We start from the raw sequence: 24,840 nt of genomic DNA on the forward strand, positions 1-24,840 counted from the left end.
TGCATATGAGAAACTTTTTCATCAAATTTCAGAAAGTTTGTGAAAATGTAAAAGGCTGAAAAATCTAGAGGAGCCATTCAAGTTCAGAACACACTCTGGTCAAACATAACAAATTCAGAATTTAAGTTTTTATGTGTAAAACAAGAGCATTTAAATTCTATTGCCATCACAAATTATATTTAAATGTCATTGTATACCTCCATTTAAAATACTTTGTTAATTCAGGGGACATCTTCCACCTTTCAGCCCTGTGAGCAACATGACTGAACATTAATACAAGTTGTGGCTCTGAAATGAAAAATAAGAAACAGGTCATGAAATACCTGTTAAACATAACAGGGTTGCATTCAAGACCACCACATTAAACAATGTTTCAAAAACTGACCCGTGATAAAATAGTGTTTATTTTTTCATACATATACTTCATTTTTAGAGGGTTTCACTGCATGGGGTACTCTAAATATGTCATGAGTGTCTGAAAAAACTTAGTAGTGTTTTGACTCAGAGGGGGTTTCAAAATGCTTCATGTTTACATTTTGTAAAAATCAATCGTCTCTCCAAGACAAAAAACTACAAGGCTAAAGGTGGTATTAGAAATTAAGCACCAAACAATTATCTTTCCATTCAGTATAAATGGAAACATTGTGCAACCTGTTCAATGACCATAATGAACATGGCAAAAAATATGTAAATCTGATCATTAGACACTAATTACTCAAATGCAATCTGGACCCACATGTTGCTGTGTTTGCTTTTGTAGAACCGCTGATCAATAAAAGATCATCGGAATGATATTATAAGAAGTCTGTGGTTCCATTAACCAGCATTTATACAATCTGAGAGTCTAGTGATTTGACTTAGCAATATATTGAGCTATTGTATGACCATATCTCTATATTATAAAACAAAAATGAAGCAAAATCTTTATCGTTAAGCTCTGTTATCAGTAATAGACCAGTGTCTCTGTATGTTCTAGCTATATTCTCATGTACAAATATTTATATCAAAAGTTATACAGCACAATTCTCACCATTTTCCTTTACAAGAACTTTGATAAGTGAACATTAAATGATTCACAAGTTTAGATGAAACCAAAACAAAATGGTGCCGGCCTCAGTAAATAAAATATAGATATAACAAACACGTAACTAAAATCTGCTTCAGGCACAACTTAAATAAAGGCATTTGTGAAATTATCATATCAAATATGGCGCTTATGTCCAGTATCCATAGGCTTAAAACAAAAAAATGCTATGACCACTTTTATTTACAAACAGCTAAAATCTCTGACAGATTCATGCTTCACTTCACAACCTGAATTTGTCCTTAAAGTGCATGCAATAATAAGCAGTTTTACCAAGTGGGATCTTGAATTGTGATAAACGGGTTGATCAAGCTAATGCCAATTGATCCTACATATCAAATAAAAGAAAAGGTAAGAACTGTTGCCTAGAAAAGTGAGGGACCACAGTATACTGTATGCATAAGCACAATATGGAAGTATGACCAAAGAAAAAATAAAAAAATGAATAAACTCTGACTTTATCCAGTGACCCCATACAGTAATATTCACATTCAGAGCATAAAACAAAGTCAAATAAATAGAACAAAATCAAATAAAACGAATTTTAAAAAAGACAAAGCAGCTTAACACCACGGGGGAGTCCGCAGCTCACATTCCACAATGTCCCTCCATGTAATACACACATTAAGCATCATATGAACATGATGAGTTTCTACTTAAACATATCAAAGTGCCCATTTTACTAAAATTTCCTGATTTATTCATTTCATACCAGAAGGAGGAAATGGCATGGAGGAAAGAGTCTGTTATTCTTAACACATAAGTTTTGAGTTACACTGACTAGGTTTGAATTTTATTGACATGTTGTTGTAGATTCTTTTGTTTTACTTTCCCCCTTTCAAGTTTCACAAAAGAAGTTCTCATTGCACGTAACACCTCGATTCAAAGATGCAATATCTAAGAGAGAAGAAAAGCAATAGAGAAAGTTATCCAGCTTTGTCACTGTGGATGTGACAAACGGTCGAGTGGACATGAAAAGGGCACGGATATGTTGTCCTCTAAAGATAAGTCCACTTTCATCTGTTGTCTTCTTTGGGGAAGTCCAGAGATCCCAGGCTTCCAAAGCCGAGACTTCTACTTTCTGTGTCAAAAGCGTTAATTTCTCTGTCCTGACGTTCCAACAAGTGCTTGATCTTTTCAGTACGTTCCTTCTGAAGTGCAGCCAGTTCCTCTTCAATCTGCAATCGAAAAACATGACGGTAGTTATTTCATTATATGGACACTTTGATAATTTGGGCTCGTGTTTGGCCATGCTGGCGAGGCACCATTGCTGTCAGTAAAAATCATACAAGCTACTTGCCAGATTGTCATGGCATGTAATCTGCATATTCATGGTTCTAAAGGATTAATTTTACGGTCAGTGGTACTTCTCCTGACCTTAAGTGCCACCTCCAAAGCTAAAATGATTAGTCATTATGTCAATCATCATAAAACTAAACTTTTAGGTGACTTTTTTTTTTGTTTGTATTGTTTTGTATTGTTTTGTTTTGTTTTGTTTTGTTTTGTTTTTTAAACATTTGAACACATTTTATAGCCCAAACAATTAATAAATTAATTGACAAAATAATTAATTGGCACATCATTAAACAATAAAAAATGATTGTTGGTTGTAGTCTTAGCCACCTCATACTGAAATTTTCTCATGTACTCCATTTAGCATATTTGCTTTATACTGTTTATTTACTGAGTACTGTATGATGTGATCATGCTCCCTAGTGGATGAACCCTTTCCATATTTTACAGTCTCATAGCTTTTCTGTATCATCAGCCTTGGGCCCAAAACTTAACATATTTCATAATCTAGAATAAGATAATTGTTTTGTCTGTAAATGACTTTTCCTCAAACAAAATGAATTTGTTCATGCAGAATCCATATAACATATAAAACATAAATATTTCCTTATTTGGTGTAATATCAATGCCTTATCGTTATTTTTGTATTTTGTCACTGTCATCAACTGTGCAAGCCCCAATTATTAGCCAAGGGAAATTTGGCTACTTCAATTCTTTTCTTCATATGAGTTTTTTATATCGTCAGAAGAAAAGAAAAGACCAAGAGCCTATAGTCATGCTAGCAGCTCTGTGAGGCTGTACTTAGAGATAACTGCACTTCATGCTAAATGCTATAGTCAGCATGCTAACATGCTTGCAGTGATGATATAAACATTCTGATGCTCAGCAGGTATGATGTTTACAATGTTCAGCATCTTAGTTCAGCATGTTAACATGACAACAATCGCTAATAACCACAAAAAAATCAAGTGCAGCTGAGGCTGACGGGAATATCATTATTTTTGCAGGTGTACGGTCAAAAATCAAAGTACTGGACAAATTAATATTTGTCTGATGATGGCCCCCAAAACTTGAGGGGAACATGAATGTCTTTGATAAATTTAATCGCAATCCATCCAGTAGTTCTCGAAACATTTCACTTAAAACCACAAATCAACCAGCTGGTAGCACATACGTGAAAAGTCAGAGGGTCACCAAAGAACATAAATGTCTGCACATTTGATAACAATCAAAATCTAAAAGTTGCTGAGATTTTTCAGTCTAGACCAAAGTGGTGGACGGACAACAGACCAACAGACATTATCTTCCTTATTGCCATTGGCATGGCTGAAAGTATGTGAATATATTGATTTTGCAATTATTATATTTTACACAAACAGTACTAGGGGCTATGGGACCCCTCACAATGTGGAAATAAAACCAGTGTCAATAAAACACAAGGGTTAATTAAGGCCTTTTAGAAGACCCCCTGTCTGACAGTTTGGATTACTCTGTTTCCTGTATCCTGCAGTCCTTTTTATTAACTCTGCTGTTAACCTGGGGAGGACTGCAAGGCTCTGTTGTCACCAGCCTCTTCTTTTCACCTACCAACAATGAGCTTTACCAGTAGGACAACTCCCAACAATGCAGATATCCCAACTAACCACTGGGAGCTGGTGGAACCTCTCAATTCACTGTTCATTGCGTCAATTCACTGGAACACATGTCCAAGTCAGAAGTAACTGAACCTGAGGTTTCTGTAACAATATGTACTTTTTCAGCTACTCTTCTACCTGTGTACTTGCAATTGTAATAAACATTTCAGCCTCTAGGGGCCACTTACAATTGCAAGGGCACCTCCATAATAGTAATAGGTCTCCTTCTGCACATTCATCTATCTATGCTGAGGTGTTCTATACACTTTGGTATTATGCTACATTTATATTGTGTATTTTTGAATGGCTTCCATCTTAAGCCTACCTTCTGTTCAAGGTGCGCTCTGCGTATGGAGACCTTCTGCTCAAGTTTCTGCTGCTCTCGCTCATGTTGGGTCTCCATCTGTGACTTGGTTTTTCTCTGGTAGGCGTCCAGGAGTTCCATCTCTTGCTTCAGCTGCTGCTTCAGAGCTTGGCACTCTGTTTCCTGCTCTGCTTCTAAACGCATCTAGAGACCCAGCGAGACAGAGGTGGTCACAAACACGTTAGCAACAAGCCTAGGTTGGGCCTCATTTGTCAAACTACAGGCCAATAGCATTTAGCAAACCTTTGGCATTAAAGAGCATTCTAGGCTACTGTTTTCAAATGCATGATGACAAAAACTGATGAAAAAACTGATGTCCATTTAGCAGCCATTGTTACCGTTAGGTTGGTGTGAAGGGCAAATGTGTTGCACAAATAAATATACAACATACAAATGATGAATGAAGTCCACTTTTGCAACTCAAGACAAGACGCTTTGGGATCGCCGTACCGCTTGTGAAGCCATCAACTCGTTGATGCTCTGCTCGTACTGCTCAGCCAGTACAGCCAGCTTGCGTGTCTGCTCCTCTTTCAGGCCCTTCAGGATGGTCTTATGGTCGCCTTTGGGGGAGACCTCCAGCTGATGGTTCCTAAGAGCTTTGTACTGCTTGTTCTGCACCTTGCAAGTATCCTGGAACTGTTTCTTGATCTGCATCTCCAGTGTCTGCAGAGGGTTAAAAAATGTTTGTGTCCTGTTTTCTCATGTCACGTTCAGATGGTAAAACACAATTAAACAAAAGTCACTCAAATATGGCGAAAACCAGTTTTTGGTGCTGGTTCTTTTTCAGATGGATGCAAAATATATTTTTCTGTACGATATAAAAAAACAGCGAACAATCTCTTTCAATATCTCTCTTAATTTGAATAATTATGAATTTACTTGTGTGTGCCGCAGATAAATTTCACTTTGCTCTCAAGCTACCCTTCAATTTTGAGTAAATAATTTTTAAGTTGTAAAGTGGCCTTAATAATTCAATCATGAATGAATTTATTTGTTTGCAGTGCCCTTGAGTGCAGGATGGTACAAATGTATGGTACCTGCCGAGCTTTCATTTGAAACCCAGTACATAATCCTTTTATAACGGAAACAAAGTCATGATCCTTTTAGAAGCAAACTTTCCTTGAAATGAAATTAACCGGATATCAACTCAGTGAAAACCCACATACAGTACAGTGGCGAAGAAAACGCTCCAGGTACCTTGAGGTTTCTGGGCTGCTGCCGCTGCTCCAGACTGTGTTTCCTGTGTAGCTCTCTCTGCCGCCGGCCGTTGTACTCCTCCTGGTTTTCGAGCTCTGTCTGGTGCTGCAGCCGCATGAGTTCAACACGAAGCTTCTGCAGCATCTGCAGCTGTCTGCGCTCCAAGTCCTGGGTGGACTCGTCCTGCCGGATCATCAGCGCATGTTCCATCTCCTTCTGGGTCCTCTTCTTGTTCAGCTCCTAGGAAAGAAAGTTTGATGTAATGCCATTTATTTTATTGCACAAATACTGCAATTTTATTTAGAAATGTTAGTAATGTTAGTACTTTTACTTCATGTGAGCACTACATTGCACAAATAGTAGTTGCTTATGATATTCATCTAGACCATCACTTCACAGGTTCACATGGTAGTTTTTGGTAACATGGATTTTTATACACCTATGCAGATGACACGCAACTTTAAATTCCAGTAGGTAGCAGTCACAGGGTTTCCCAAGGCAGTTATTTATCTGATCCAGATCCTAACTCATATCATTAATTCAATTAATGACCACTTGAAAGATGAGGATTCCTTTGTGGTAATTGTTTCATGTGAGGTGGCTCACATCTGCTGTAAAGCCTTACATGTTACTGTTTGACGTATTAGAAAAAAAAATGTCCTAAGTTCAAGGTTGAAAATGTTTTATAGGGTATGACCTTTGAGCTATTTTATTCAGGATGCTGTAGGTTGTCCTAAAGGCCACCATATTTATTGTCTTTGTTCAAACCCTCAACCCAAACCTTAGTTTGTTCCAGCTGTTCTTCTGTTTTTTCTGTTTTATATCATAACTGTCTTGTATTGTAACTATTGTAAACTGAATACACTTAGACGTTTGTAATTTATCCTCCAATGTGCATTTGGCATTTGATATAAATAATTAACTGATTTAGTGCAAAATAAGAATCCATAATGAAAAGAAGTCTTAGTTACAGCCTTTTCTCTGACAGTTCAAAGGTCATCCATATAAACAAATTAAGCTTTTGTGTTTGTTTTTATAGTCTGATGACGCATAACTTTATGTAATGTCATCAAGTGTTTCTACCTCTCTCAGCTGCTCCTGTTCAAACTCATGCCTCCTGACCAGACTCCGGCGTTTCAGGGCCCTGCAGCTCCGGTCATAGACCAGCCTCTGCTGGGCCAGCAGATGAGCTTCCTCCTCAGCCTGAGAGCGCTGCATTGTTTCTTTGTGCCTGGACAGACGCTCCTGCTTCTCCTCCTTGGGTGTACAAGGGTCTTCATTCATCTCCTTTACACATGAAAAACAAACAAATAGCAGAACAATGTGAAAAGAGTTTGTATGATCTGAAGAAAACTCTTTCTGGCACCATGTGTTACATATTTAAGAGATATGATGTGTAAGATCATAAACTTTGTGCTGTGTTTATTCTGGATAATTACTTCTTTGATCTTCTCTTTGCAGAGCCTGTACTCCTTTTTCTGGTTCTCTAAGAAAGTAGTCAGCTCTTTCTTTTGCTGAGCAACAATCTGTTGCTGGATCCTCCTCTCTTCTGCTGCAACTGACTTCATCTGTGAGGAGACGTCAAAATATTCATATTGTCACCCAGAAATGCCTGTACATACACTGTATGACTTAAAGTGAATGAAATCACTCTGTAGTTTCCGCCTCATTCATAAGTAGCACCTGATGTGGAGGCTTTACCTCTTTGTCTGTTTGAGCAGCGTGGCGTTTGGCCAGTCTTTCCAGCTCAATGTAAGTGTTGTTCGCTTGTGTCTCTAATTCCTTCTGCTGTCGGAGCCTATGCTCATCCATCTCGGCCTTTAGCCTGTTCTCCAGGGCGATCAGCTGCTTCTGGTGCTGCCGCCGCATGCGCTTATACCCAGACATCTGCTCCCGCAGCTCAAAGTCCTGCTCATGCTCCTGGATCTACCTGATGACCTAGACAGAAGAACACAGGAGGCAGGAAGTAAAAGATACAGAGCAGGCAGACAGAGACCACTGCCATGGTGGAGAGAGAAATAAAAGAAGAGAGACAGCTGGTAAGTCAGAGGCTATGGCCTAAAAACAGACCACGTCCAGTGCAGTAGCAAAGAACAATTCTTTCAAAGAAAAGTAATCAGTTTGTAGATTACAACATGTCCCCGATAAGCTATTTAAAAAGGGGTTATAAGTGATACAAAAGTCTCAGTGTAATCAATCTAAAGAAGCTCTGTAGTTGAATTCCATTTAAAATTCTGCATAGACTAACTCATGATAATATCAAGCAACATGAATGAATCAATCAAACACTCCTGTGTCCTTTCCAACAAGCAAGTAATGTCTATATGATGTCATGATTAGGATCAAGACCAGTATATGAGACAACAACCTATGATGACTATTGAGAGCAGATGCTTAAATGCCCCTTTAACAATGTGTAATATAAACGAAATCTCGTTGGTAATAGACAGCGGGCAGAGATTTACATAGAATACATATGAATGCAATGCACACACACACATTAAAAGCAGAGGCAGAGAGGGAAGCTGAGGATGGAAAAAATGACATCCATTAACAGGATCTGGTTGCCATGACTACAGATGTACAGCTGAGAACACAGACACCCCAACCCTCCCCTCCTCACAACCCCCCCACACCCCCCACCCCCCGTCAGTACGCACACACACACACACACACTGACACGCGCGTGCGCGCGCATACACTCACACACGTATTTTTCTGCAAACGGTGGAGAGAGGGAGCTGCGTACCAAAGATGCTGATTTGATGGTGGCAATGTGTTCACAGATCTTGCAGTCGAGAGACCGGCTCTTGTGAGAAGTAGGCCGCAGCTCTGGCCTGGTGTCCCTGTGCACAGCCTCATCCCTCACGCAAGCATGGTCCTGCAGGGGGGGAGGAAAAGGAGGAGATAGTGGGGCTGGGTGCTTCCCAGGCCCTCCGCACTCGCTGTTTCTGCTAGAGCTGCTATTACTGCCGAATCTCCCTGAATGCAGCACACATCCAGCGTTAAATGCATCCTTCCCCTGCTTGTTCCCCCGCTACTGTCTGCAAGTCCTTCCTAACAGAGAAAAGGGCATTGCCAAACAATTGCAGGCACCACCGTGAAGGCAGCTACTGGATGTAGTCGTTTTTTTCTGGCGTCCCCCTCTTCCCAAAGAGGAGGAACCAAATGGCTCCGGTGGATAAGGGTGAATTATGCAATGCCTACCATTGATAATCGGAGAAAGATAGCACAGGGATGTATGTTACTGCCACTCTTCTTTTCCGTTTCAAAATGCAAGAAATGTTTGGGAGGAAAAATACTTTTCCTGTGTTCCCATGATCGCATGTGGTACCATATTTAAAAATCTTTGAATCAGATAAGGCACATCCAAACATGGTTTTTCCTCAAATATGTCGCTTGATGATCCGTTTGTATTCCACTCGAATTTCTGTCCTACATTTACAGCGCACTTGGTCATGGTAGGTGGTTCTGGTGCCTTCTATTCATCTCTTTCCTCTGTCCCTCTTCTACACTCCCCCTTCCTTTAAAGAGACACCGCAATACTACAGGCACATCTCAGCAAGCCTAAAGTTTGCCTAAAGCTGTTTAACATCACACTCTATCACAATGCATATTACTATCACGAATATCAATGATCTAATTATGTCATATAGGAAGAGCAATGTACACATTATGTGTACATGTTAATCAGCATTTACCATTTATTATTATTATTATTATTATTATTATTATTATTATTATTATTATTATTACTTTCTACACTCCTTTTCACTAGGGAGAAATGGGAAAATAAGACCTATACGAACTAGCACTCAGAAAAAAATACCTAACATAACTTGTATTTTGTAGTAATAATAAAGCAAATAGACCTGAGCTTAAACCTGGGTATTTTGGCATGTTATTGTTCCTGTAATTGCTTCATGTGGCCGCTAGAGGGCAACAGAGACAAACATTTAAATACAGTCTCAGTATCTCTCTCCACGGTGCTGAATATACAGTATGTCATTCTATCTAATGCACACTGACGCTGTCATCACCTCTACGACTGCTGCTACTTCTACGATTATCTCAAGTAGGCTACACATTAGCAACCATGCAGTACTCCCAGCAACCACAGGGAATTACCATGACAACCATCTTATACAGCTTCTTAACCACCTAGAAACTGTCAGGAATACTGTAGTAACCACTTGACACCCACTTAGTACAACTGTACCAACTGTGAGGAACACCCTAGCAACCAGCTAGCAGCTACTTTGAAAGACCCGAACAACCAGACATTCTAAACATAGCAACCTCCTAGCAGCAAGTTAGTGACACCATAGCAACTCATACTAGAATATATCTAGTGACATTTTAGGAGCCACATAGCAACCACCTAGCAGTCCCCTATCAATCACATACAGCAGCACTTCAATAAAAGTTTAATCAAAGTAATCTTCCTTTAAGCAGAAATCATGCTTAAAGTTTCTTCTGAAGGTTTTTACTTTTCCTAGTTTGTTCGGCAACAAGTCTAACTCTGTACACCTTTTGTGTCAGCTGGCCCAGTGAGAAAAGGCTCAGGGGTTAAGGTTTGCTTCTCTTGGATGTTTACTTGCTGCATAGTATTTCAGCATTGTCAAGAGGTGTTGTATGGGTCTTCTGTTCCTGAGCATGTTTTGGCATGTGGCCTGAAAGGTCCAGTGATGTATTGTTTCATGTACATGCTTTAATTCTCGCTGGTGGCTGTGAAGTTGATGATGGATGGAGAGAAGGATGACAGGCTATTTGAAGCAGCTGTACATGAGCGTCAGTGATTGGGCTGTGGCAGAGAAAACCTTGACTCACCAAGTTGCCCAGAGCCACTGTTGAATGTGTTAATGCACTTTAATGGTTTTTAGCTTTTGGCCAAAGCTTTTGTCCAAGGTGATAGCACAATACTTTAAGCTATTATTTTAATTTGGTTGAAGATTCCTCTGTGTTGGCAAGGAAGAATGAGGGGAAGAAAAGAATGAAGGAATGAAACTTTGGCCACATATGGTTACATGGTTAGATTCTCTGCTTGAAGAGCAACATCTAACCTCCATCTCCTATTATTTTCATATTGTCTGAAAACATGAACAAATTAGTGGACTGCCATTCTTTTCGATTCACACTTTGCCATTCTATAATGTATGCTAAAATTCAATCAAATACACTTTTAGTTATCTCATGAAACTGCTCATTTCATTTCATGACCACCTGTTGGATAATCAACAAACTAAGCCAAGAAAACAATCAAGGAATAAGTTATATTTGTGTGTGTAATTTTGACAAACTCCTCTGTGTTTTTACTGAGTTGTGTATTTTTAACAGTTATTTCAATTATAGCAGTAATCCCTGTGATGGCACACAGGACAGACACAGTAACTTAGTTATGTCACCATGTAATACTCTCTTCAAACACTAGGTGTCACTACTTACTTTTGAATGATTACGCCTTCATCAGCCAAGCTCGGAAAGTGTGTCTTACTCTTGACCCTTTCAACCTTCATTGAAGTTGTGGAGATGAAAGTGTGATTTTGCACTTGCCCAGTAACAAAATTTCATTCATCTTTTAGGCTTAATTGGCATCACATGTCTCAAATTAAGGAACTTCACTAAATGAGAAGTGAATTCAAAACACAAATCTGAAATTGATCTTTCCCCTATAATCCACCTATAATTTAGTTTGATAAACCTCTAAAAGCTAATTAGTAAGATCTACACTTGCTGATTATGTTGTCATTGAGAGAAACTGTTGAAGACAGGATACATGAGTAGAAAAACTTCAAGATAGATTCTTTAGACTAAAGCATCTCATAAAGAGGACAAGTATGTTTGACCATGATTTCAAAACTAGATGAGCAATGGGCGAACAAATAATACAGGTCAAATTTCTACTAATCTTGTAATCTTCTAATAAATGCATCAGCAATGACAAAAGAAAATTACATTCTTTTTTATTTATAAGGCAGGAGCTGTTTAATACATTTGTCACAGATTATATGACAGCTTCATTGTCGCTATAGTGCTCTGTTATACAGAAGACATGATGACATTAGAAGTGCGTGAAAAACTGCTTACCAAGCTCTGTCTGAAATGCCATGCCATGCAAAAATGATTCCTTCCTTATTCCTCATTTGCAAAGTCAGCTCTGTTTTACTTTGTTTACATTTGATTTTAAAAACTAGAAGTAACTATGACATGGTGCTGTAGTGGTGATCCTGCATTACTGTAGCAGACAGTATCTCTGGAAAACAAGCCTGTTGTTACAGTAAATCACATTTAGTAAGTTGTAACAAACTGCTTTTCATTTTTTAATGTCAGTACTAGTACGGTTGCTATACACAACTTGGGCTACATCTGAGTCTGGTTTCAAGTTCTGCTCAGCTGGTTTCACTTTTCACCGTCCTGCCTCTGTTTGGTCTGAACGGGTATGACAAGCTCGTTGGCCGGGCCGCTGACGGATGTCCCAGGAACAGGAGCATCTACGGACAAGACTCCATCACCAGACAATGATGAACTGATGTGCTGCAAGTCCACCCCCTGTGGCAACCTTGAACAAGTTAAGACAGTATTTTATCAGCAACCAACACATAAGCACAAACAAAGTGCAGTCATTGTATGTGGCTGAGCAAACCTTTATTTGTTCCCTCTGTATGTATAAAGTGATAATATGCGCCACCCTGTTTGCTCCAGGATACTTTATCGTCATGTGTCTTTATTTGTATGCGTTAGTAAAATTGCCTATACAGCACACTATAATCAAAATCACCCAGAGATGTGATATTACATAGATTTATTTCTCAAAATTCTTCATATTCACATAGACAACCTACTTATATTTACGGGTGAAGCATCTCGAAACCAATCCATGCTCATCTTGCCTTTCCTCATGATTTCCTTGAAATTAATAACAGAAATATGAAGAAAAACACAATGTAGAAACAGTAAATTACATAGCAGTTTTCATCACACAATTCATCTAAAATGTGTCAATCAAAGAAGCATGTGCAGTACCTGATATTTGCAGATAGCCCTCCTTGGTTGTGATTGTAATCTCCTCAGGTGAGAAGTGATTGACATCCAGGTTAATCTTCCAGCTGTGCTGCCCTGTCTGGATCTCTGACACTCCACTTGTGAGTTGTTTCAGGTCCTTTTCGTTCATCGCTACAGGGTGCTGGCCTCTGAACGGAGGCAGAAGGGGGGTTTGTGTGTATCCTGGCCAGGAGAAAGATGCCAGTCTCTTCTTCGCCCAGTCTATCCAGTCCAGATCACCAGGTTCCAGGAAAGGAGGGAGGCCAAAATCCTGCGCAAAGATGCGGCTCGGCTGTGTCCAGTTTGGGAAAGGATCCCAGCTGACATCTCGGCGGAAAATGGGACGAGATAATATTTTATTTTGCTCACCCATACCCTAGAAAGTAAGGTCAGAATGAAGGGAAGGGATGTTGAAACTGCAAAGCCTGTAGCTCCACCCTGATTAACAAGTCTAGACTGATGACCAGGACATTAAACAATAGGCAGCTGTATTTTTATTCTCAAGCTTGAGGTTTGAGGAAAAGGCTGATTTGGCATCAGTAGTCCTCCACTCACACACTTTATATACCCAGCTGATTCAACACTTGTCCAGCAGTAAGTATGATCTAAGGGATGAGAGTGTCTTGGTATGTCCTGAGCTGGGATGTTACTCCTCCGTTGCCCTGGAACCTGGAGAGGATAATGCTAATTATTTGTATTTATATCTCTGGAGTGTCTGTGGCAAGTTGTTGGTGAATGAGTCTGGAAGCAGCAAGTGGGCAGCTTATTCAGCAGTGGCCTCTGCAGTCTTGTCACATACTGGTGCTCTTTGTCCGTAGAAATCACAGCCTTGCGTTATGTGAGGGAACAGCACGTACATTCAGAGTCGCACAGTAAACAACTCTGGGAGTTACTCCTAGTTTCTAAAGCCAGGAACGAAGAAAAAAACTCAAGACCAAATAAACATTATCATGGGATGAGCATGTTGGGCAAATAATTCTATATTATAGCGATAAAGATGTGTTTACATCCAGGACAAAGTGATGGACTGAAAGACTGACGCAGTGGAGTGGTGGTGAGGAATTTTACATGTAGAGCTACATCCTCATGGGTGTTATGTTGTACAAATAATGAAACGAGCTGTAGAAGAATAAATCAATGAGCTATTCACCATCAGAGGGGAATGATGTTTATTAATGAGGCAATATCTGAAGCCTTTCCACCAGCACTCATCCGCAGCATTAGTCAAAGCTCTTAACCAGAGCAATACATGGTAGATGTACAACACCAACAAGTAACTATAGTTGGACTAAGTAAATATGCAATGCTTGGAGTGATTCCACTGCAGTTTCAAGCTTTTCAGTCACACCATTACCAGAAGCAGGTAAAAGGTATCTGGGATCAAAAACTGTCAACAGGCTAAAGTGATACAACTGCAATCAGCTGGCACACCTGTCTCCTGATAACATTTTGTTCTTATACAATGCCTTGATATCTGATAATTAGCCTATTAGAGAGGCCATAAATCCATCATGGGTGCACTGGGTGCAGGGTAAATATAACAGACTTTTATAGTGGTTGTATATTGTACAACCACTAGTATATTGTGGTTTTAAAAAGAAGATATATAAGTATTGCAAATAGATAAGTATTGAAAAAGAAACTGTTCATCACAATGTGCTGCTGTGTCTGTGTATTTTGCTGGTAAACAAGTGTAATGTAGTATATTTATGTTGTAAATTGCACTGTTCAGGCAGCGTTCTTTCTATTTGTTACATTTCAAATGTCTATGAGTTGTCAGTTTCCCCTCTAAACTTCGCACGATTTCATTTGAATAATTCTTCGAGACCCAAAGATGTAAAACTCCTCAATATTCCACAAAAAAAGCAGAGATTAGAGAAAAGTAAAATAAATAATCAACATAAAAAAATCCACATGACCATATCAGACCTTTGTTTTTTCATCCCCCATTAATCATCTCATGACCCCACAGATTTATTCTGTGATACTTTGGAAGGGACCATGTGATCTGTAATACTATATGTACAGTAAAAGAAAAAAAAATCACAGTACGCTTAGTACGCTACATAAACTGCAGTAACCTGCTTTTAGATCAATAGGAACAGCGCTCATGGGAGTCATAAAATGTACCCTGGTATCAAGCTACAGAATATTATTGTATGAGAATAACTTTATTGTCCAACAAATATGAAAATAAACAATATTCAACAGCATTTGAGGACAATACACAAACAGTACACACACAACAGAGTTCAGTTAACTTGATCGTTATTATTTTTGTTTTCTGCACATACACACATGATCTGAAGATTTTCTTATTCTTCAGTAGCTCAAACACTTTATGGATATTTTCAGTCCTTGCCCTTAATAATCATGGAGGGTTTAACCATTTGCAGGTAGGACAACACTTTTCTGCCTTGGAAGATGTAGTGTTACTCTTTAGCTGTGCAGGTACCTTTGCTGAACCTTATGATCTCTTATAAAATATCTCTTATGTAATAATGTATTAATATATGTATTAATTTAAACATTTTTCATTTTTCAATAGTTTAACATGCAGAGTTTGACAGTGAAGCAAACATTGTGGTTAGAAGGACTCAGTTTTCATTGCATCCTTTGAAGCTTTTCTGTAACAAAAAAACAAAGCAAAACAGGAAATACAGAATTAATTTTCATCGCTTTAGTAGCAGGAAACTACAACACAAACCTTTTCCATTTTGAGTTAATGAATGAATTGGTTTTAGAAATGTAGACTTTAGATACTATACCGCACCTTTTCTGTTTTCTCGAGTGGAGTACGATTGTTGTTATGATTACAATCAGTGCCAAAGCTCCTATGACTGAACCGGCCACAATTCCTGCGATGTTAACTGAAATGTGAAAAAGATGTAAAGCAGAAGCTCTCAACGGCACCAAAACCATTTCAATTTATTTATTTTGCCATAACCAGATAATTTAGTACATGGATTTAGACAGGAAGAGAGAGGACATGCAACAAAGGTGCCTAACCAGAATCAAACTGGTGACATCTTGGCCACCAGGACCCCCAGTATTTGATTAAATTTCACAACATATGCAATATGTTCACATATTAAAATTGTTCTGATCACAAGAAAAGTATCTTTAGTCTTTATTTGCATACACTGCAGAATAAAGCTCCTCTGGTCACACATTCTTCCTGAAAGTGTTCATATTTTTATCTTAATTGTTTTCTTTCCCAACTTAGTGGCACAGCAGTTGTATTTCTGTCTCCTACGGAAAGTATGCAGTTGTTCCAGTGGAAAGGAACCAGGCAGATAAGAGTACATCCTTATGCTACAAGATCCTGGGGAGGTTGTTTTAAATACCTCAGAGCAATGCAGGTAGCTTAAGTTTAGCTATGCTAGCAGCATGGCAATACGGATGGCAATGTTGTTCGATCTGAGTCAGTCTGTCTGTTGGTTGCCCACTGGTTAGGTCCATATAGAAATATCTCAAAAACTATTAGATAGATTAATAAAAAAAGTTGCCCTGAGGATGAGACTTTTCCTTTGGCACCACCATGAGGTTGGCATTTGTAATTCTGAGTGAAACGTCTCAACAATAGGTTATTAGATTAGTTGGCATGAAATTTGGTGCAGACATTCATTGTCCCTGTTGGATGAATTGTAATCATTTGGTGATCCCTCAAACTTTCATTTAGCATCAATAGGGTTTGGCTTAGATTTGGAAAAAGAGCATCACCCCCTGAGGCTGCTGGCTTGTACAATCAGTCACGCAGGAGGTTGAAGATTTTTGTTTCCAGTTGGAAAAACCTTTCCAAACTGGTGAGATCTTTTTTCTGTGAAGAGATCTAATTATCATGGTACTGGGATAAAGCACAACAGAAATGAGTGGTAATGAGATTTGCCTAACAGCAGAAAGCAGCACTTTTTTGGTGAACAAATCACTGTAATTGTGTAAGAAACTCATTGGAAAAACTAATGCAGTGGGCAACCATTGTAAAAAGCAAAAGCATGGTGGGAATGTGTCTGTTTGTATTTGTCTCACCAGTCATTCATTGTTGAGACATTTTCTGATTCTGATCTGTTGTGGTTAAGGCTCATTGTTTGTATTTCCAGTTTTCTATGTTTCTTTTTTTGAGTCAATACTTTAATCAGTAATTCTGATTTTTCTGACTTTTGAATCATCAAAAGTAAAAAGGTCATGCATTTTCTGTGAAGAATGATTTGTGAAGATAAAATTATCATTGGACAGGACTGATTTCATCATGTATTCATACCGGGAATCACGCAGCTCGTCTCCTCTCCAGACCACTGGCCGTTCTCCTGGCACACGCGCTCTGCTGATCCTTTGAGAGTGTAGCCATCATCACAGGAGAGCCGAACTGTAGCTCCTTGTAAATATCTGGTTCCCTCCTTCTTCCCATTACTTGGTGGTGAAAGCCTGCCACAGGACACCACTGCATGGTGTGACAATAACAGACACTGTGAAACCAAATAAATCTTGCACATAATAAACACATAAGTTTGAACTTTTCATAGACTTTTTCATACACTGACCTGTCTTCAGATCATCCACAAGAGAAACGTGACTCTGGAAAGACAACTTGGTAGCATTTCCCATTCCTGGACTACGACCTACCAGGATATCATACCTACAGTACAGAGGAAATGATCAGAAAACGAGCTGCTGTAGTTAACTACCTGACAATTGAGATGACAAGCATTTCATTTCAGGTATACTTCCTAATTGATTTGTAATGAATTCATCCAAAGTAGATAAAAGTTTTCTTCACATACCTACAGAACTCAGATCCCTCTCCAGAGCATATCTTCGATGCCTGAGCGTCTAATGGATCATCTGGACTCTCAGGGACAGAAAACACTGGAATAAAACTAAGGTCATGTCTGGAAGCGTAGTAATATGTGTCCAGCAGATCTTCTGAATCATATGTGAACAAGGCAGATTTGTTGGATATAGCCCCTGTAAGACAAACAGAAAGATGGACAGTTACTACATATACCATTAAAAGTGTTGAAATTAAAGTTGAAATATAGCAACATCATCTGCAAACATTTCATAAAATGAGCCGGATTTTCTGACCTGCAAATATCTGTTCTGTGCATTAAAAGACAATAAGAGGAGTATGTTTTCCCACTGTGGAAGGCTAACATGAAGGGGCCATGACCCTAACAGGAAGTACCATGGCAAAGAAATAATCAAAAGGACTTTCAAACTTTGTGACCTGAGTTTAAAGCTTACTGATTCACAGCCTCAATCAAACAGAGTCATTTACTATAATGTGGCCAAAGTCCTGACTTCACTCTTGAACAGTTAGTACTAAAGTTGTTTTACTGTAACTACTCTACCATTTCACACCATAAAATAGTGACTCACGTTTTCATATATAATCCATGTCTTGGTGAAAGAACATAATGTACTGTATTCTGTATCCTAAATTTCATGTGTTTTTGGATTTTTTTTTTTTTCTTTTTAAGGGTACACAGTGTAACATGTACACCTCTTATAAAAGCACAGGTTCATAACAGATGAAAACATCACATGAAATTTGACCCAATAAGCTGAGGTTTTCTTGATTTCTTACAGCCTGCCCCGAAGCTGAACAGCTCCTCTGGATTGCTGTGGTTCTGCACAAGTTGACCGTTGCTGAGGACGAGGTCGTCGCTGGCGTCACCGTTCATCTTTCCCAGCAATCCCAGAGTAGAGTCTCGGAACTCTTCTGGCAAGAGCACAGTGGTTGTCATGGTTCCCTCTCTCAGTCGCACTTCCACCCCGGCTCCAGTGGGGAACATCACAGTCACATTTTTCGAGGTAGGAGAAAACACAGACACACCTACAAGAGGGATTTGATTAAAGTAAAGTGGTAACGTAAATTATATCAAGAACTTGCTCTAAGAAAATGTATGATAATAATAATCCCCAGTGAGGGGATAATATAGTTCTGAGGAGTCTTGCTTTTCTATGAAATCAAGCACAAGATTCCTTCCTCACCAGAATAATTTTAATACAGTCCCTGAATGTTATCAAGAAATACTTTGAGATGACAAAAGTGCCTTGTTTTAGCAATACTGCCAGTATTTCAAATCAGTCATCGTAACCAGCAGTAAGGTGAATCAGGGTCTCACCATGCAGGTCCATCCAGCTCTGCTCAGCAAAGGAGAGGGTTTTTTGATTCTGCAGCACTTCAAGGCTGCTGTGGGCGCTGTCGAGCCGCACCTCAATAACATCAGAGGATGCTTCCTTCATGGCCACGGCTGTTAACGTCGTTGCTTTTATTGTTCCTGATAGTGACAGAAGCCGATCAGTGATGTAGGGGAAAGGCTTTGTTGTAGCAGTTCATGAGCAGTGTGTATTTTATATGTAGACATGTATGTTATCAGTCTTTAGTGGCAGCATTTAGTGATCATTGTTGAGAAAGACAGAAAACAGTGACTTTTAAAAGCTCGGCCTCTTCAGTAGCTCACCATTCACAGGTTCTGTTCTGCCTTGGATTGTCAGCTGTTTCTCTGCCGAGGTCACCAAAGTGTATTCCCCTTTGCCATTGAAGGAGTAGCTGACACCATCAAATGTTATGAAGTGGGGATCTCCAAACACCACAGCTGGCAATGCACACAAAGCATTATTACATAACAGTAAACAATAATCTTTAAAAGCACATAAAATGTTCTGTGGTTAATGGGTTAGTCACCTGAGCTGGGGGACTGGTAACGCCTGCAGTCGCTGGAGGGCCTGTGTTTGAAGTAGTAGTGGCAGTTGTCTGACCACAGGCAGCAGTAGTAGAAGCTGAGGACGTCATAGACCCAGTGGGACTGTCCAGGAATTCGAGGAGGTCTCCTGTAGGGAGGTGATCCCCAGTCGTGTGCTCGGTCTGGAGTACTGCCCCCGATCGAGTCTGCTGTCAGGACCTGAGCGCCGGTGCTGTCATAACAACACTGTTGTCCTGCTGCATACTTCGGACTGTCGACAGATCCCCAAAAACATTGTCAGTCAGAACTGCGAACTCTGCTGTGGCCAAAAACGTGATACCAAAGACAATGCTAATATGCTAATGTTTACCATGTACAAATTTTATAACAATTGGTAAAAATAAAAAATAAAGAGAGAAAGAAATAAAGTTCAGAGATGTGATGGGAATGCCACTAGTTTTGCAGGTATTTAGTAATAAACCAAAATTTTTTGATAAAATGACATTTTGATATATTAATACATTAATATTCATGCTTAGGGAAGATAGTTGTTGAGATATTTCAATCTGGAATAAAGAGAGCATATTTATAAGTAACAACTAATGTATAAGGGTGGCTAGCAAATCATTTATTAATCCTTGATCAATCAGTAATATTGATGTAGATTACAGCTGGTTTAACAGTTGCACACATCAGTTTTGATATGAAATTGATTGCAGTATAGTAAATCCATAGTTTTAATTATTTGTATAACTCATATTATTACATATTATTTAGCAATGAATTGCAATCATTTTTCCACTCACTTGCAGGATGATTTGATATATATACTTTTGGCATAAATGTACAGTAATGATCAGCTTTTTTTGTCTCAGTTGCTCCATTAATCAGTACTCATGGTATCATTTTATTGTTGCAGATGCAATAAATCAATCTGAGCATTAACTTGGACAGTATTCACGTGCAGTTATGCAAGTGAGTACACAAAGGATAAGGAGGGTATTTACTACTACTTCTGCAAGGGCGAGGTAGTCATGGTTAGAGCAGGCTTGACATCGAGGTTCTACGTAAAAGTAGAGATAAAAAGGCAGCCAAAGGGCTACAAAGTGAAGCAAAAGAAAGAACAACAAAAGTCTGTCAATTTCTGTTTGCTTTTCGAGTCCTCTAAATCTTAATTTTAGGCTATTATTATTATTATTATTATTATTATTATTGTTGTCTTGCTCACAGACTGTGAGATTACACATCTCTCCATTTTACTGTATCTTAACTACTGTAAGTGTCAAAGGGCAGTGGAGGTTGTTCACTCTGTGCTAAATATCACAGATTCAGCCATACTGATGGCTGCTGGACGCAGATGTTACCACCAGTAACATCAAGTATATCGAATAAAGCAACACTTGTAAAATTCAGAATATCATGTAGTCATCCAACCTTGACAGCAAGTTAATTACAGTCTCAGTCAATGACTCACCTGGCTTGTATGGCCCTCACGCAGTGAACACTCCCAGGGTGATAGGTGCACACGCTCCCTTTCTCTATGTCACAGCCATAATCAGTCTGAGGAGAGAGATACAGCTTCTGTGAGCAGGCAGCCAGATGTTGCTTCACTGTATTTATACATAAACTGCAAATGAGGAGCTGGTTGATCCAGTCCTTAAAAATGTATAGTGCCTGGATATAAAGTGTTTATTAAGTGGAGTTTTCTAAATGACTAAATTAAAAATACTTTGAACGACACAAACTAGTTTTTACACATTTATCATTATTGAATATTCACACACATAACTGACTCAGCCAACTGACAAAACTACTGTCTACTACTAAAAATTACCAGTTTAGATTAAAGAGACCTGACTTAGTTAAGTTTAATAGTACAAACTGAATTTCTGGTTTGAAACGGACTTGTACTTAGAACTTCAGTAAAACTTTGCACACAAACTTAGTGATGGGTTTACAAATCGCTGGTGCAACTCAGTCCAGAGGGATGGTTCTAAAAGGCCAAAGGGAACCATTTGGTTATTCACGTTTTCTTCTCCACAACTTGACAACAGTAACTAAACAAATGGTTCACCCTCAGTCTCCACCAGTACACCAAGTCACTGCCTCCAAACGGGCAGTTTTAACATCATATTTATCATTCACCTGTGACTAGAAGACTGCGCATTTGTGAGATAACAGGCGGTAAGATATACACAGAAACATATTCAGTGTGTGTACATGCAAATACTATAATTAGGGGAGAGAGATCTCCTTGACTTTGAACTGATAAGCATCAGCAGCAGACTACAGCCACTGCCATATCATCATAAACACTTTTATCTTTAATCTGTGGCACAGGTGTGTGTGCTATTGACCCATGTGCACCTCTCAGCCCACACACAAATGCGGACCCATCTAATATGAATCTTACTTTTAGATTTCTGATTAGCTGATCAGGTAACCTAAGTCATTTGTGCGCAGATCTCTCTTCTCCAATCCAGTGAACTGCTGGTTTACAAGCCTGTGTCTCGTATGATTTGCTTTCTTGATGCTTTTATAATGCAATTTGGAGCATGCCACAAAGATTTTGCTCCAGTTTTTAATAATTAAATCTTGATTTTAAGGCAGTTTCAAGAAATTGCAACTAAACCTGAATTTGCTACTCCTCACACTTACATGAAATCTCCCGGTGTCTGCTCTTGCTTGAGCCAGGGTGCAGGGGCAGTCTATGATCTCATTGAGGAAGTTGGGCAGCTGATTTTCCAACTGGTCCCATGCTAAACATTTCTCCAGGGCCCAAGCCTTTGAGTCCTGCCTGAACTTCTCTTCAAGATGCCAAGCTAAAGCATGATCCTCTGTCCATGCAGCTTGGACATTCCTACATGAAACAAGGATGGGTTACGACTCGTCATAATTGAATTCCAAGAAGAACAGTCTTTGTTACACTCATTTATTCAATATAGAAAGTGCTTGTACATACCACATGCCATCTGGGTAGGTACTGGGGCTGACACGCACAGAGCCGAGCTCCCAGCTTGAAAAACCATTCTCTGCTGGTTTGGGCAAAAAGCTAAAGGAACCATTGTTGGGCTGATCCTTTGCGAGTGAGTACAGATACTCCCACCCACCCTGCCAGTAGTCTGAATAGGGCTCTCCTACAGAGAAGCATTTTACAAATATTCAGTGTTTGAAATGAAGTGAGATGTGAAATGAGGTCATGTGACCCATGAAGTGTATATACGTTGTACTCACCTGTCTCCCTGTAGCCCCAGAGCTCTATATTGACTCTCTCAGCTCTGACCAAAGAGGTATTCCATGCCAACTCAAGAATGCCTCCAACATCAGGTGTGCCGTAGTACTGCCATTTCGTTGAGTTAACCAGAGTCGCCTTGAACTTAGAATCTAACTTGCCACTATGTACTGTAGTAACACATATAAATCAAATAAATCACACATGAATGTTGTTTCAACATAAAATGGAAAAGAACATGTTCAATTCTGAGGCAGTGTTTAAAAGTAACCCTCATAAGAATATGCAGAAAACCATGGTACCTGAAAGCCAGGATCCAGTTCTACTGAATGAAGTGCCATTATCTGAGGAGATCTGCAAAGGGATCCATCCTGTTTCATAGAGAAGTGGGGAGATACAATGGCCTCTGCTGCTTTCATCCACGTACCCCACAGTATTGATCTCATTGTTGAACCTGACATTATAAAGGAAAAATGAGCAGAAATGTGTTTCTATACTGTACTTCAGTCAACTGTATAATGTTAGTGGTATACTTTAGTATAAAAAGTTCATTCTTGATCTTTGAAACAGTAGTTTTCAAAAGAAAAAAAAAAGTACTCCATTTACAAGTTTTTGTTTTGCATGTCTCAGAAGACCTGAAGAAGACTGTGAAACACAGCTGCAAGCTCTCAAGCTTAGAAAGTTAAGTGGACTTTGAGTTAAAAAATGTTTTTTCAAGTGTTACGAATGTCTAATGTCGGGTCGTGTTGTACGTAGTTCACTTAACCATACCATTAGAATCAGTCAGTTAAGGGAAATAACCACAGTGGCTTCAGGAACATGTAAATAAGGTATTAAAGAAAATCTTACCTGCAAACAATCTGGGAGCTCTTGTTGAAGGTTGCATCTAGGACAATAAAATCTGTCCCTCCAAATGGGGTCCCAGAATATGGAAAGAGCTCCACACAGTACTCTTTATAGTCTGTGCAGCAGTTCTTTAGAGACGTACACGTTGGGTGACATGAACAGAGGTCTAGTTTTGACCCACAGTTTCCTTCACATGTCTGTCCTGTCCAAAAGAAGGAGGTCTTCAGTGTGGAGTCGGGAGTATGCTGCCAATTTTATTTTTGCAGTTCATTCATTAAAAAGCCATGAATTTATCACTGAATTAAATTAGCATCTAATGATACATAAAAATATTTAAACTTATACTTTAACTCTCCAAATGATAAATTAAGATCTTAATAGTTTTTTTAATGGATTCATAAAAATAGTATAATTTTGAATAGACTAATATTTGATAAAATTTTAAATGTTCCACCTCACAATTCAGATATCTCCTGCTTTAACATTTAACATTTACATTGTCTGTTTTCTGATTGCTTTAAAGTAATATTCTGTCTGTGCTAGTCCAACCAAAAAACAACAATAAAGGTATTTAAAATGTCAATACAGTGTATGTAAAGTTTGAACAATTTAGAAGTTTGTGGGAACTTACCTAATGTCCTGCAGATACATGAAACCAGAAGGACAAGTATTATTGCTGTAGATTTTTCCATCATGACAGAGAGAAACTGTTACTCCAAGATCTCTCTTGGGTGCTTCTTATATACTCAGCATTTTTCCAAACCTAAACCTTGGCCCTTTTATCGCAGTCATTTACAAACATCTGTTTAATCATCAGCCAGAAGTCATTATGATCACATTTCTAACTGTATCTGACCTCACATGGCTACCTTCGACTATTTCATGCTTGTCTTGGCCTATCATATCATATTCAGATATCATATGTGGATGAAGATATAAGATACAATGAAGATACTAGATAAAAAAAACCACATTTTTGTATTTAGAAAATATTTGTCTTGACAAGTAATATACAATGATGAAACATATATCCTACCATACTGTGTATTTACCTTCAAAGCCTGAGCCTTTTAGCACAAAAACAAGTTAACAAGTATGGTAAAGTGCAAAGTTTGAGCATATTGAACTCTTGAACTATAGGTTGACAATAGAGTGGGGGTGGGGGTGGGGGGTGGGGAGGATATATTGGCACAAACACTGATTCATAGAATAGGATAAACCTGTCAAAGCTTGTACCCCCACCCTTGCCCACTGTGACCTGGGATTGGCTCCAGCCCCTCCCTAACCCTATTAGGATAAGTCGAATGGATAACGAATGAAAGAGTGATTCATAGGATTAAAAATAAAAAGGCCAGTAGGTGGAGCTGCTGCCATCACAGTGTCATATCCCTGTGAACAAGAACCCATTTAACATAATTCTGGTGTATCTTGTTCAGTACTGGACTAAATGAAATACAGAT

General features: G+C 39.0%; 3 protein-coding genes across 4 annotated transcripts; all 3 read right to left on the reverse strand.

The window, feature by feature from the left end:
* Positions 1-385: 385 nt before the first annotated feature.
* Positions 386-9,100, reverse strand: taok3b (TAO kinase 3b). Of its 2 annotated transcripts, none has more exons than XM_071466134.1 (8): positions 8,322-9,100; positions 7,274-7,510; positions 7,012-7,140; positions 6,656-6,859; positions 5,573-5,812; positions 4,826-5,038; positions 4,337-4,519; positions 386-2,262 (listed from the first exon to the last, which is right to left on the reverse strand). In XM_071466134.1, exons 2-8 carry the CDS (start codon positions 7,457-7,459, stop codon positions 2,101-2,103), a joined length of 1,317 nt encoding a protein of 438 aa, XP_071322235.1. In that variant the 5' UTR covers positions 7,460-7,510; positions 8,322-9,100; the 3' UTR covers positions 386-2,100. The 2 variants fall into 2 exon arrangements, with proteins under 2 accessions (XP_071322235.1, XP_071322234.1); XM_071466133.1 differs by having other exon boundaries at positions 1,953-2,262; positions 7,274-7,570; positions 8,322-8,457.
* Positions 9,101-11,518: 2,418 nt separating this feature from the next.
* LOC139611860 (heat shock protein beta-1-like) lies at positions 11,519-13,286 on the reverse strand. The gene is made up of 3 exons (XM_071466810.1): positions 12,596-13,286; positions 12,415-12,478; positions 11,519-12,131 (listed from the first exon to the last, which is right to left on the reverse strand). Exons 1-3 carry the CDS (start codon positions 12,984-12,986, stop codon positions 11,972-11,974), a joined length of 615 nt encoding a protein of 204 aa, XP_071322911.1. The 5' UTR covers positions 12,987-13,286; the 3' UTR covers positions 11,519-11,971.
* Positions 13,287-15,173: 1,887 nt separating this feature from the next.
* Positions 15,174-24,138, reverse strand: LOC139611850 (sushi domain-containing protein 2-like). The gene is made up of 16 exons (XM_071466794.1): positions 24,012-24,138; positions 23,384-23,582; positions 22,837-22,988; positions 22,537-22,704; positions 22,265-22,439; positions 21,961-22,162; positions 20,777-20,862; positions 19,305-19,573; positions 19,081-19,215; positions 18,742-18,897; positions 18,201-18,449; positions 17,395-17,578; positions 17,155-17,249; positions 16,875-17,054; positions 15,387-15,483; positions 15,174-15,240 (listed from the first exon to the last, which is right to left on the reverse strand). The coding sequence occupies exons 1-16, from the start codon at positions 24,073-24,075 to the stop codon at positions 15,201-15,203; spliced, it is 2,451 nt and encodes an 816-aa protein (XP_071322895.1). The 5' UTR covers positions 24,076-24,138; the 3' UTR covers positions 15,174-15,200.
* Positions 24,139-24,840: the final 702 nt, after the last annotated feature.

The sequence above is a fragment of the Trachinotus anak genome, unplaced genomic scaffold (assembly GCF_046630095.1).
Source record: "Trachinotus anak isolate AG129_WGS33_773 ecotype Australia unplaced genomic scaffold, CSIRO_AGI_Tana_v1 ptg000028l, whole genome shotgun sequence".
NCBI classification, from domain to species: domain Eukaryota; kingdom Metazoa; phylum Chordata; class Actinopteri; order Carangiformes; family Carangidae; genus Trachinotus; species Trachinotus anak.

Bases quoted from the DNA above. Each gene is read 5' to 3' on its own strand.
- LOC139611860 (XM_071466810.1), bottom strand. From the start codon at position 12,986: ATGGGTGAGCAAAATAAAATATTATCTCGTCCCATTTTCCGCCGAGAT. The intron at 12,479-12,595 runs GTACTGCACATG...ATTAATTTCAAG, and splicing joins GGGCTATCTGCAAATATCAG to GAAATCATGAGGAAAGGCAA. The intron at 12,132-12,414 runs GTAGGTTGTCTA...AACTTGTTCAAG, and splicing joins TGCTTCACCCGTAAATATAA to GTTGCCACAGGGGGTGGACT.
- LOC139611850 (XM_071466794.1), bottom strand. From the start codon at position 24,075: ATGATGGAAAAATCTACAGCAATAATACTTGTCCTTCTGGTTTCATGT. The intron at 19,574-20,776 runs GTGAGTCATTGA...ATCTGTCGACAG, and splicing joins GTGAGGGCCATACAAGCCAG to TCCGAAGTATGCAGCAGGAC. The intron at 18,450-18,741 runs GTGAGACCCTGA...TCCCTCTTGTAG, and splicing joins GAGCTGGATGGACCTGCATG to GTGTGTCTGTGTTTTCTCCT.
- taok3b (XM_071466134.1), bottom strand. From the start codon at position 7,459: ATGTCTGGGTATAAGCGCATGCGGCGGCAGCACCAGAAGCAGCTGATC. The intron at 5,813-6,655 runs GTAGAAACACTT...TTTCTTTCCTAG, and splicing joins AACAGGAGCAGCTGAGAGAG to GAGCTGAACAAGAAGAGGAC. The intron at 4,520-4,825 runs GTACGGCGATCC...CTGGGTCTCTAG, and splicing joins AGTTGATGGCTTCACAAGCG to ATGCGTTTAGAAGCAGAGCA.